This window comes from Ambystoma mexicanum, chromosome 12 (assembly GCF_040938575.1).
Source record: "Ambystoma mexicanum isolate Mex_15411 chromosome 12, UKY_AmexF1_1, whole genome shotgun sequence".
Taxonomy (NCBI): domain Eukaryota; kingdom Metazoa; phylum Chordata; class Amphibia; order Caudata; family Ambystomatidae; genus Ambystoma; species Ambystoma mexicanum.
The window spans coordinates 1,062,563,899-1,062,578,234 of NC_090936.1; the positions used below are offsets into that span (position 1 = coordinate 1,062,563,899).

General features: G+C 45.1%; 1 protein-coding gene across 2 annotated transcripts in view; it reads right to left on the minus strand.

Moving 5' to 3' along the window:
* Positions 1–14,336, minus strand: part of CEP41 (centrosomal protein 41) — a 562,782-nt gene that overhangs the window by 168,337 nt on the left and 380,109 nt on the right. For both annotated transcript variants that reach the window (XM_069629612.1, XM_069629613.1), the window contains exon 6: positions 4,011–4,173. In XM_069629612.1, the coding sequence (XP_069485713.1) occupies positions 4,011–4,173 (163 nt within the window). The remainder of the gene's footprint in view (positions 1–4,010; positions 4,174–14,336) is intronic.

Genomic DNA, 14,336 nt, shown 5'->3' on the forward strand with positions numbered 1-14,336 from the left:
GAAACACGATGAACGTTTTGACCAGAGTATGTATGGTGTTAGAAGCGGCCAACCTCACATTAAACGGCGACAAAAGCGAATTCAGGAAAGACACTTAGTTTCTTTGGCCATATAATTTCAGCAAATGGAATGACACCGGTTCCAGAAAAAGTTCACGCTTTGAATGAGACTTCACTACCAACCAACGTCTCAGAGCTTCGGTCAATCGTAGGCCTGCCCAGTTATTGCGCTCGTTAGATCAAGGATTCTCCCACGCTCAGTGAACCGCTGAGGGCCTTGACCAAACACACACCCTTCCAGTTGTCGGACTGCCAGGCAGCGTTCATGTCCATCCGTGACAGGAGAGCAAAGGCTGAGAACATGACCTATTTCGATGCAGACAGGGAAACGGAATAGTAGATGCAAGCATGGTGGGCCTGGGGGCCATCCTTTTCCAGAAAGGTCCGGATAGCTCAGGCCAGCAACACATTGTCTCATATGCGAGCAGAAGCCTATCAAAGACAGCACAGGCCTAGTCCCATGCAGAGTAGGAAAGCCAGGTAGTCGTGTGGGTCTGCAAACACTCATTTATTCCTGTATGGCAAGCCTTTCACAATTGTAACAGACCATCAGGCCTTAGTCTTTTTATAAGGTAACCCACAAGTGAAGATGCCACCCTGCATAGCAAGATTGGGTCTGTGGTGGCAAGACTATGCATTTTGCATCATACATAGGCTGGGGAAGGAGGATAACCCGGCTGACTTCTCATCACGCCACCGCTGATTGGGAGTGCCCCGGAGCCATCGGTAGCGGATCGGTACTTTAGATATCTAATTCAACAGACCGTGTTGTAAGGCATAGACCCCCTGGAGTTGGCCTGAGAAGAAGATGGAGACATCGCATTTCAGATAATCACGGAAGGCATTCGGTCAGGAAAATGGTGGCGAGCAAAAGAGAGGTGTCGGGGTGATTCAGATGAAGTAAGAAAAGACATGGACAGCTTACTGATGGTTAAGGAGCAGTTATCCATGTCGGAAGACATTCTACTTCTAAAAAGAAACAAGATGTGATACGAAATCAACAGGTGTTAGCACATCGAAGAGAATGCTGAGACAAGAGGTGTGGTTCCTGATGCTCGACTCAATGGTGGGAGACCTGCATTGGGAATGTCCCATATGCTGCCTAATCACACCCACCCGACATCCTGAGAAACTAATTATGTCGCCACTACCTGATGGGGCATGGGAAGAAGTAGCAGTGGACTTCATTGGCTCAATGGAAGGGGGGAAATACGTGTTAGCCGTAACGGATGAGTACTCTCGGTATCCAGAAGCACAGTTCGTCTCCTCCACGGTAGCTCACCATGTGAACCTTGTGCTGGACAGAATCTATTGGCATATGGCATTCCCAAGCAGGTGAAATCAGACAATGTGCCACCATTCACGAGACAGGACTTTAAGGCTTTCTGGGAATACATGGGGCTCCAGCACAAGAAAGTAACCACCAGCGCTGCGCTGTATGAGGGGAGAGAAAGCTTATTAGAGATCATTGTGAGGCAGAGTCAAAAAATTAGTCTTCGTGCATCATACCTTGGCTTCCTTCCACTGTCGTCAGGGAAACACAAGGGGGATGTCTCCTAACGATGGGACGAGCAAATAGACTTCATTTCATGCGGAACGTACAGGGGGGGGCAAGAAAAACCTTCCTCCCTTACACCAATAGTATGATTAAACACTTTATGGCCAATCTGAAGGGGACATTGAAAATCTCACACTTAACGTGAAAGCCATAGGAACAAGTATTGCACAAACTACTACAAGATTGTAAGAGCACCCACATAGTTCGACAGGAAAGTGCCCAGCCGAAGTCATGTTTGGCCGAAATGTCAGTACTCGACTACCCCATTACAAAGCGGTCACAGAAACCCTCGGAGAGGATCAAGAGATGAGGGCCCGAGATGCGGAAGCCGAAGGAAAGATGAAAGGCCACACTGACCGCAGGAGGCAAGCAAGGCCATCCACCTTAAAGATAGGTGATGTAGTGGTTGTGAAACAAACCAGAATCAGCAAAAGTGACATCACTTTCCATGAAGATCTCCTCATCACCACACAAAGTCTCCATGATCACAGCCGAAGGCGACCAAGGCCAGGTAACCAGGAACTAATTGCATTTCAAAAGACTGTCAGGAAGGCATCAGTCATGACGACAAGGTTCACAAGATGAGGAATGGGCTTACTCAGTGGAAGAGTGCTACCAGGGAGATGGCAAGGACTCAGATGCAACTGGCCCCGACGAGCTGGTGTGGGATGACCAGAGTAGAAGGTCAGAAGTAAGGGACAGTGGTTCACAAAGGGCAAGAACCAGACCTCGCAGACTCATAGAAGAAATGGGGTGAAATGTGTTATCAGTGTTTACTTTGGGAGGATGGGGGGGTGTAATGTCGGGAAATGTAGTCTGGGAGGGCAGGACGAGGGAGTGGGGAGGGAAGCGACGTGAAGAGGGGAAAGGGCTGACCTTGTAAGGAGACCGTGAATAAAGATGTGTGTAGCACTGACTCAGTCGCTGTCCCTTTATTACCACGCATTGTTGCGCGCACCCCAGGCTGCCCGCCACCGGAGGTCCCGGTGACGGTAGGCAAGAACCTACACGGTTCATACATAAAATCCATCGATGGGGCCTGTGCTGGCTCTGTGACAACCTGGGATGCTCTGAACGGACAATCTCTTCTTTATGAGGCTGTGGAATAGGACTTTTGTACCTCAAGAGGGGCTTTGGACCTGCACAGGGTGCTTCCCAATTCCAGAAGGATGTATCCCTCCCAAGGCCGTGCTTCTCTGCCTCTGCGTGGGGGGACAGTGTTTTTGGTGCGGTCTTGGGGGCTTGCCCCCTCCCGGTCCATTGTGCCATTAGCTCAGAGCAGGCCCGTGCCCGGTATGACCCTTGGGTACGGGTGTGAGACAAAGTGTGGCACTAATCCCCAGGAGGATCATGTGCCCATGCCCAGTATGCCTCGCGATTGCAGGTTGGGGGGGTGAAGGGGGTAAGAGGGTCTATAGGACCCTACCTCTGCAGGAAGAGACCCTGCAAGGTGTCCCTTGCATTGGGTGCTCTGGAAAATAATGTAACCTGACTTACATTTACTCTTGCCACTGAGAACGCCTCATCCTCACCTGTGAGCTGCTCGCCAAAAGCAGCATGCCAGCAGATAGGCCGGCTCATCAGAGAACGAGTGCATAGGGAAGCACACGGCTACACGAGTGACACACATGCGACTTCCCCAAACACAGTAAACGCAGGGTGTGTGGGTCAGCAGAGGAGAAGCTGCATGGGCACCCAAAACACCTTTTAAACTCATTGGGCATGGCCCGCAGAGGTTAAATGTTAAGCGCAATGAGCGCAGCCACCGCTAGACACTCCGTCTCATTTGGCGACAAGAAAGGGACCGACATTTGGATCAGGCGTGCAGGAGAGTTACTGCACAGGGCATGTCAGGGCATGCACATATATAAAACTAATCTACTTTGCTTCTTAGCAACACACTCCGGCCCATCTCCCATTCCATGGGACATCCCAACAGAATGGAGGCAAGGGGACGGGAGGGAAGAGTACGTCAGTTATATGAACAATTAACTGCCTGCCTGCACATCCTCTCTCCTTCAGGAGCATGGCTTGATAGCACCAGATGCAGGCAGACCAAATGTACCCTAAGCTCTGCAAGTCAGTTTCTAGGACTTCTGTGATCAAAAGCATAGTGGTCTTTGTATCCGGAAAAAGGCATTGTTTCTCCAGGGGGCTAGGACACTTGGCCTGTGCTGTGGTATGCAAGTTGGTTGTAGAGGTGTTTTGTTCTGATGCTTCATGTCTCTTGGGAGACGTGTTCGATTGCTATGTGTGGGTAGCGTATTTGGTACACGCACTGAAATCAAGTACGATATATCACAGTGATACATTTAGGTTAAAACTGTACAATTAAACATAAGATGAGGTATTTTACATCATGGTAAAGAGGACCGATGCGGAGGATGGATTACCTCTGAAGCGTTGACCTTGATGTGTTTATAGATTCGCCTGCACCCAGATTATTGTTATCTATGAACTGGATTGGGCTGGATGGAGCTTCTTCAGGGCTCCCTTTGCCATTGGTCCTAACGGTCAGAAGTTCTGGATCTGTGTCAGACACAACGGAATTACTGTCTGAAAAAGGGAAAATAAAGATTTTTAGCCATTAACAGCAGTTCATACAACACTGATGCTTTTCGTCGCTCAATATGAAGATGCACATAACTAGGCATTTCTTTTCTTGCCGAACGTTCAAGTAATGCGACAGGGCTATGGTGCATTCAGTATTTTTACTAACAAAACAAACGCTGACAATAACTTCCACTAGCTCGTTACCAGCATTTCTTTTTTTATTTTATTTTTTAAATAATTTTTTCTTAACAGCATTCTATAAATTTCATGATTTATTATGAAAGGAGGCCCATACCGTACTGGATTTAGTCTGTCATTAAAAAAAATAACACTAACATTTTTACTGCAATTAATTATAATTTACCATGGTTAGAAAACCATTTTTACTCTAAAATCCATGATTTGTAGGTTCTTTTTGCAATTTTTATTTTGAATTTGGGCATTGCAACAGCTCATGGATGTGTAATCTTATTTTCCATGCCTTTTGATTTTTTTGACAGACTTAATTTCATATTTTTTTCAAGAGTTATTTCTGAAATTAAAAAATGACTATATTTGGCAAATGGTGCACTCGGCAAAATCGTCTGAGATTTTCAAGAATAATCGTGGAATCCCTTCAAGCCACAACTATTGTTTTTTCCACCTACAGCAAACTGACTAAGGTGGAGTGGATAAACTACTAATGACTTTGAATGTTACACTAAAAATCATAACTGATGCATATAACGCACAACACCAATCGCTACTCCTCCTGATGAACCGCATGAATCAACACAGGGAAAACCCGTGTCGAGGAAGTTAAGGATGTTACTTTAAGGAGCCTTTTTTTCATTAAAAAAGTGTAATTGGCGCAACACATGGATTACGACCCTCTTTGACATCTTAGTTTCATTCTACTGGGCAGCCCCAGTAGTAGGGATCCTTCATTGCTGCCTCTTACTTTATTGAGATACCAAACTGTTTCTTTCATTATCAAACCACAACAAGGGATTCGCCCACGGTTGCTTTAAGGCTGCTTCTTTTTCTTCATATGCACTGAAGGAGGGTAAGAGATTCACTCAATTTGCTCCCATGTGTCAGCCCCCACCCCACTGATGTTCTGATTCTCTTTAAAGGATATTTATGAATCTTATTCAATCAGATGCTTCTGCAGTCCCAAAGATGTTGGCATAAAATACATATTTTTTTACTAGATGGGGAACAAACTGTAGAACTTGACTGGACAGTAAACTTGTGTATTTAAAAGGTTATCTCTTAATTCAGTAATTTTTCCATTATGTTATTACAGATGTGTCATTTTTAAGTTGCATAAATCAAAGACAGTAATTTTACAACTGCATAACGTTATTTGTGTGAATTATGTTCACACAGGGAAGCAATTCTACATGAACGGACCACAATTTCTTTTTTCAAGAAAATAATGTGGTGGGATCCATCTTGCGCCCCACACCCCTCTACTAACAGTTATTTCTCCAATGACCAAAACATCCTCTAATCCACAGTTTAATGTTCCGAACCAGTCAGAAGAGCCAAGCCCTTTATCCAATGTGGGTGTTCCTAACTTTTCCTAAAAAAACACTTTTGCCCAATAATTTTTGCTACATTTAACACTTTTTTTCCTGCAGAAATGCAGATGGTAAGTTAGGGTGAGTTATATAGAAAGTGGAGGGAGTGGAAATAGGGGTGTGGGGGTGTCTGTCCCCCAGTATTTTGCAGTAAGAAGTGGTAAAAATCAGCAAAAGTGTATTTCAGTGGGGGAAATAATTTCGGGAAATCCTCATAGATTCCCAATCTGCACATTGCTGGCGCCCTGTATGAGGATCCAAGGAAATGTAAGCCCTAAACAATTTGTTTATTATCGCCTGTAATTCATTTAATGTTATAAGATCAAGGCAGAGTCCTCAATTTGCACTCAACTGTCAGTGTATCAAGCACAACACTACCAAATTACCTCTTGCTCTTTGTACGGCGCATCTCCAAACTTCGCATTGGCCTCATGCCCCATTTTGAACCAACACTAGTGATGGATGTAGATTCACATGGTACACTTCAAAACTACATTCATTTTGCCTCTACCCGGCTGCTAAAAATAACTGGAAAGCCTTAAGGTCGCCTCTTAATGCTGTAAATACTTCTCTTATGAATGAAATGTATGCTATCTTCCAGGCTGCAATCTAAAAGACATCCAGTTACGAGCAGCAATGCACTAACGAATGATCACTCACATGAGGCCACATCAGTTGCAGATTAGCGCTGTACCAATCCCATCATACTAAAACTGCTGGGAGAGGCTTACAAAAACCAAACTCAATTATGTCTCCTGCTTCTTGTGTCATGGCATTTCCATCAAGGGCAGTCAATGAGATTGGCGTCACAATTTAAAGGGAACATTTTCTCCCAATACACCAAACATTCTAATGATGGAAATGTCATAGGATTATGTAAGGATCTCCAGACTCTGAATGATACTGTAGATTACCATTAACCTTGCAATCCCTGGTGAGTGCAACGCAATATAAATGTAGCTCTATAACACCCATTGCAGAATTCTGCTTCTGAATCATCCTATAATCCTCCTGTGGCTTAATGTCTATTGCTTTTACTTGGACAACCCCACTATGATACTTTCTCTGTAAGCCTATATTTAAATGTGCTATTTGCACCTTTCACAGCCTGTCTTATGCAACATTATGTCTCACCTTATGTTACTTCTTTGCTGTCAATCTAGCTGGAGAAAACAAGTATTCTCCAGCAATGTCCATGGACTATGAAACACAACACTCACATCACACTTGCCTCCATGCTACTGTACTTCAAAAAAGAGATGTAGACTCTGCTCCTTAAACAACACCTGGTCAATTTCCGAACATAGACTGCCATGAAGACATGGTTAAAACATGAACAGCCACTAAGATAAAGCCAATAAGATATGTGGGGTTTTCACAACAAACGGGGCTCAATACAGATGAGGATTCTTAAGAGGTAGAACAAAGGAGCACACACTTGGGGATATGTTTCCTGGCCACCTTTTGTTGTACGGTTATATCAAGCCAGTTTAAATGGTGGTTTATTAGAATGGGAAATCCTTGCTCAGGTTCCCTTACATGGGTGGAAATGAGTCTTGGTGTCAAGGGGCCCGACAGGTTCACTGGACACTAGGCGATAATCTGGTCTGAAAGCGGGGTCCCTGGCTTACCCCACTGCCTTCCCTGGCGTGATTGTGATTGACAAAATCTCACATGTTTACCTCACAATTCTTCCTCTGGTTCTGCGAAGAAGTCCTTATCCACAATATTCTCTCTTTCAGGGTCTCTCCTCTGTCAATGAAAGCCTCTTGGGTGCATCTTGGCTTAATTGGATGGCGTCCCACTTACTGGTGGGCATCTATGTGTGGCCACAGGTTGGATAGCATTTCTCAGGTAAAACAAACACTATAATAACGTTCCAAGCTTTGTTGTATGAAGGTTCACAAAATCACCTAGAGGTGCTGCCGGCCAGGAGGGAATCCAAGTGCTTGGCCAGATGCTATAGTGCTTCCCTACCCCAGGGGCCTGAACATACTGCCCAAGCAAGTATCACTTTCCTCCACGTCAAGCCAATGCTTATTCGAGACTGGGGGCCTGTCTCTAATTCTCAGTTCTGACCACTCTCAAGCCTGGAGACCTGTCGCAAACTTTCACCTACTAAGATTGAGCCATCTGTTGTCGAACCTCCTTGCTGTTCCACCATAAACACATTCCTCCTCTCATTGTTGCCTGACAATGGATAGATGGACGCTGTCACCGAGGCTGACTACTTCTGTCCCTAAACCTCTGGAAACTTTCACCACCTTTCTGCCTGGCTCTTTGTTGCTGTTCTCCATCTAAGGACTTGACTGCCTAGACTGTCCTCCTGTTCTCAATCTCCAGTGGCTATCTCTTTTCTCTCAGTCTTTCTTCCCATCCTTTTCACTCTTCTTGGTTCTCTCTCCCCCCTTCTGACCTCGTCTTTCTCCAACCAATTCTCTTTTCTTAACTTTCTCTGCACTCTCTTGGCTTCCTTGATGTTTTCCTCAGATCTGTGCTTTACACTCTTCCCCTCCTCCAAGGCAGTTTGTAATCTACTCCTCTGTTTCTTCCTCTGAGCTATGTACTTTCCCGTCATCCTCAATGTTCTCATACACCAACCTCTATACTTTCCTCTCTCATTGATGCCATTCTCCAAGTTGTCCTCTTCTCCCCTCCCTCCTGCAGCCTCAACTCTCAATGCCTCCACCTACTCTCTCGACATCTCCAGCCCTGCACCTTCAGCTCTCTTTGCACCTCAACCTCCTCCCGCACCTTCAACTATGTTCACACCCTTTTCATCTACAACGTCAACACTCTCCACACATCCTCCTCCTGAACCTTCAACTCTTATGCACCTCCTACTCTAGATACAAATTCCATTCGCTCTGCACGTCCTCATCCTGCAGCTTCCCTTCTTAACACACCTACTGTTCCTCCACCTTTAATTCTTTAAAAACCTCTACCTCCTGCATCTAAACTCTTTCCACACCTCTCCCTCCTGCACCCTCAACCTTCCACAACTCCTCCTAAACCTTCTGCTCTCGCCACACATCTTTTACAAAGGCTTGATCCCTCTCCTTGGGCCTGGCGTTTGCCTATGGACTGCATGTGTGATTGGAAATTGTTCTGCACTTGTGATAGGTTGCATTGTGCTCCATGGACCAAGCCTTTAAAAGACAAGTTTGGAGGGTTGCAGGGTGAACGGCAACTGTGGAGTCTTTGAAGGAGCAACTGTGGGGAAGCTATCTGTTCTGTGTTCTGTTCGTGAGCTATGGCATCCGCAGGAACAAAATCACAATAGGTCTGATTACAGGTTTCACAGTAGTGGTAAAACATGCAGTGTTTTCAAATACTAAATGTCTTATGGCTGTGCCAAACTACGGGTTTCGGTACTGAAACACATTTTTGTCTAATTCTGTCTGGAGGAAATGTCCTCCACACAATCGCATGGGTTACCACATTTGTTCATATTGCATGCCCCTAATGGAGTCTTACGGACTCCAAAATGGGAAAAATTAGAAAGGGCTGTATTAATTGGTATCATTACGACCCTTCACATTAACTCATGTGTTAATAGTAATTGGGTATGGCAATTTCAGGGGCAATTTCCCCCAAACTCGTAATCAGGCCCATTAAAAACAAACTCAAGTCGGTAACCCTTACTCTCTTCACTATCAATACATAACTCCTGCTGGTCCACAAAGATGCGGGACACAGGATTTTCGTTGCCTTACATAAGAAACGATTTAAAAGGCTAGTAGCAGGAGCACAATTTACATGACTGTCCGCTGCCCCTGGATCCTAGTGTTGTGGGGGTGGACCCGGGGATTCCTCCCCAAACCACCACTGGGCCCCATGTCACTAGCAGGTGATAGGGTCTCGTCCCAGAATCACACCCACACACATCGCCAAAGACAAGGAGGGTTCTTTGATTCAAAATGAATGGTCTCCACCAACCCTTCATTCTGCTGGACTACCACTTCTGTTCATCATAATCTTCCTCTCCTTGTACATGGCTTTGCTGATGCCACGCAGGGTTCATGCTTTAATCCTTAATCTAGAAATGTTTTTTTTTATGTACCCTTCTTAAATCACCTTTTGTTATAAGTTGCAAACTATAAAAAAATAAATCATTTTATATGTTATGATATTTTATTTGTATCGCGCTCGTACTCAAGTGTTTCAGAGCGCGACTAGGCAAGGGAGGGGAACAAGGGAGAACACAGCACAACATAAAAACGATCTTACTAGGCCCAGTGACACTGAGAACGCGCAAGTGCATGGGAAAGGGAAAAGGGAAAAAGTGCATGGAAGGGGGAGAGTGGAAAGTGCAGAAGCCGAGGAGCGCAGATAAATAAAATAAATAGAAAATTGAGGCAAACTGTGGTAGTGCAGCCAGCAAGTGGCAAGTGCTGTGTTTAAGGCAACAGACTGGGTAAATCTGAATAAGTGCAGAAAAAGAAGAAAAAAACAGAGGGCGGGGGGCTGTATGGGTACAGATACAGTCCCCAGTGCAAGGGGTGGCCAGGAGGCAGTGCAGGAAGGTGGTGGGCCCAGGAGACAGAGGGTGGCCAGGTGCACAGTGCCAAGAGAACAGATCAGCAGGGGAGAAGGGGAGCAAAGGCAGAAGCAAAGAGGAAGGTTTTGAGGTGCTTCCGGAACCGGAGATGGTTCTCCTCAAGTTTTAGAGTGGCAGGGAGGGTGTTCCAGAGGGAACAAGTTACTTACTTGTAAAATAAATTATAAGGTTTCCGACCTAGACATTGTACGGAAACAGTGCTGCTGGATCTAGTGACACAAATGGAGGTAATCAACAATAAGGGTCACCTGGCACTCCTCCTGCTACTAGATCTATCGGCTGCCTTTGATTTGGTGGACCACAAAGTCCTCTGTAAGCACCTCTCCTCTGCTGCACACTTCTCGGTCGAAGCCACTGCTTGGATTCAGTCGTTCCTAGAAAATAGAACCACTACAGTCTTCTCTCGTTCTGCCTCGGCAACCCCAGTCCCTGTCACATGTGGAGTACCCCAAGGTTCTTGCACTTCACCCACCCTCTACAACATCTTCACAAAGCCCCTTTGACAACAGACCATTTGGGTGCCTCCTATACAAACTACACGGACGACACCCAAATCCTCATTAATATCTCAGGCAACTACGACATTGACTCCAAACGACTAAATGACATCTACCAAATCATCCAAGCCTGAATGGCTAAATATGGCCTATGTCTCAATGACGACAAGACGGAGTTGCCCCTAGTGGGAACTCAAGCCAGACTTAACAGACTCGACAAACCGTTCAACGCCGTCAACATTGATGGAAACATTATCACAGTCTCAAAAGATGTAAAAACCCTGGGTATTTACATCGACTCTCCATCTCCCTGACGAGACAAATCAACACGACGGCATCCACTACTGCTTAGACTTGCAAGCTTAGCAACGCCTGCAGAATGTTTCTGACTACTGCATCACCCTGGCCAGAGCCTTAGTTCTATCCAGGATAGACTACTGTAACGCGCGCTACCTCGGGAACCAACAAACACAACCTAAACCAGCTTCAGTCCTTCCAAGAGGCCACAGCTGTTTTTCTTTGCGATATAGTTCGCCTGCATGGCTTGCCCAGGACGAGTATATCAGACAGAGGCTTGCAGTTTACCTCGAATTTCTGGTCAACATTATGCCAACAGTTGTGTATTCACAGAGCTCTCACATCGGGCTATATATAACATTTTCGAATTTCCGGTAAAAGAGGTTTCTATAGAGTTAAATTAGAGCCTTTCTTGAAGCGAGAGGTTTTTGGAGTAGAAGTAAAGCTGAAACTGCTCCCTTTGGAATCTTTCACAAACATCTGGGACACGGCAGGATGTAAGCCCTTAGGCATGCTGGTTTTTAGAGTAGGGAACATGCAAAATGAAAGAAACGCTGTATAAAAGCATCAGAAGAAGCACACCGAGGTCCCGCACGCCGCGGCAAAGAGGGACTTCTCGGGGCTGCACTCGGTGTGCGCGTGATGGTGCGCGCAGACGGTCGCCTTTGTAGCCACGTCAACAGAAGGGGCGTGGTAAGGCCCAATAATGTGTTTTAACACTAAATAAAAGTTAAACAGAAAAGTATATTAGATACATGTGGTATGAGACTTCAAAAAAAGCGCTTCAAAGTGTAGAAAGTACCAAAGGTTGAATCTAAAAAGGAAATCCACTGAAGTGTCAACGAGGGCTCCGGGCAAAGAGGGACTTCTTGGGGGTTCACTCAGTGCGCGCGCGCTGGTGCGCGCGGACGGTCACCTTTATAGCGACGTCAACAGAAGGGGCGTGGTTAGGCACAATAATGCGTTTTAACACAAAGGTTGAATCCAAAAAGGAAATCCACTGAAGTGTCAACGAGGGCTGCGGGCAAAGAGGGACTTCTCGGGGCTTCACTCGGTGTTCAAAGCCCGAGCTAAAGTGGCTTTAAGAAACAAGTAACGAGGTGGAGGAGAGCCTCGCAAGATGTGCAGCCTGTTATTCTCATCTTTTCTTTAAGTGGACCACATCGGCATCACTTGCTCTACTTGCACATATCTTGTGCAATTGCGTAAATTGGATAAACCAAGTGTAGGCGGAGGTTTATTTAAGTATCCTCACAGGACGGTGACAGTGATTTAGGACTGTGGCCTAGCATTCTGAGTCTTTTAAACTGTGCACGATGCAAGTGCAACATGTTTCTATAACAACTTCAGACTTGAGATTGCACTTGGAAACGGTGACTGTGGGGTACCAATCATTGGCCTTGGAGCCGTGAGTGCTATTTTTTGTACACGGTGACTGCGGGGTATCCGCTCTTTCAGCCGTGAGGGTTTATTAAGGGTTTGTTATCGTTTCTACTGTCCATCAGACAGTTGCTTCTCAAGCACAGAGGCTTTTCTCTTTTTTCTATCTCTTATTCTTCCCTCATCTTTCATATATTTATAAAATAGTAATTGTTTATTTATTTTTCATCATTGGCTTTATTTTGTAGCCTAAAACCGAAAAAAGGCTTTGCTAGCAGTTCTCTGTAGTCAGACTGGAGTGCATATGTTGGAAATTGCTGGTGCTGCTATGAATGTGAATGATCTCACCGAGGACAGAGGCCCGGTCAAAGTTTCTACATATATATGAGCATACAACTTGGAGAAACTGAAATGGTGGAAGTTTTGATGAACAATCTGAGTGACAATCATCCCAGTACGCTTGCCACAGGGATTGGAAATGAGAAACAAGAGGAAAAGGCTTTGCGTATGGAGGCGTGTACCAAATACACAAACACATTAAACCATTCACTTAAACCGTTTTTGGGACACAGCTCATCGCCATATCCTACTATTTGCCCGATAGCTGGGCAAACAATTACTAATTTCTTTAAATCAATTGATGCTAACATAGTAAAAACAAGGGGCCAGGTCTGAAAGCCACTGCTGCTATTGATGTTCATGATCTCAGTTTGATCTAGCATGCAGATTTGATGATGGTTAACAAGTCATGTTTAACTGAAAATAATATAATACAACATGCATGTGACCCCTCCATTCAGGGTTCACCAACTGATCTTACAAATGTGATTGACAAAAGTGGTGCTATTAGCATAGATTCAAATTCCTTGTTGATGGAAGATGGGTACACTGAACAAAAATATCCATCATACACTTCGAGAGGTGGACAAACTTATCTGCATCACCTCTACAACATTATCCGATCTTAACATGGTTTCAAGCTTTTTCCATTACACTTTACGACAACATATGGGATGAGGTGAAATAACACCATCTTGCTCGCTAATATGAAAGCTAAGCTAGAGCACTTCTATACATTGGGTGGCAGACACCATTATGGCCTAACATCAGGTGGGGAAATCATGAATACTAACCACCCATTAAATCCAATGGTAATAACTTGGGACTCAGTTGGGGAAGTAGTTGTACCCAACCGGGAAAATGAAAAGGGGAAAAATATTATAGATGTTGAAGAAGTGGCATTGGAGGAGAGAGAATACTGCAGCCTCTATACCTCAGAGATATAAAACCCCAAAGTAAGAAAAGTTCAGCGTCCTACACTGTCAGAACAGCCCACAATCTGTTGGGGTATATGTGTCAGAGTAGGCAGTTTGAACTTGTTGTGTAGGAGAAATTCTTCCTGCCAATGTACCCCTCTGGTGTGAGTAAGAAAATCAACAGAGGGATCTATTAAACGGAAGAGGTGTTGGACGCACACAGGACACCACTGGCTGTGAAAATAAAGACACAGAAACAAAAACCAGGTTGTATAAACTAAAAGCAAATTATAATGGCAACACTCAGAGCTAACCTGGGAACTGTGGTAGTGGACGAACAGGGGCGTCCCTTGTGGCAACCCGGAGATGGTATTTCCCCTGAGGTTAATATGATAGGCTAAATGTAATACGAGAAAACAAAAAAAAGGCTGCAGGGGTTCTTAACAACAGGTGGTGTCCAAAGTAGAAGGAGAAAAGAATCCAGAAGACTTGGGAAGGTCCGTGAAGGTGTACAGGGAAAAAGTCTAGTCCAAGCACGATAATCCACCTGACTCGACGGCACAAGGACACCTACAAAGTCCTGGGGAGTGCTCTTGAAGAAAGTCTCTAG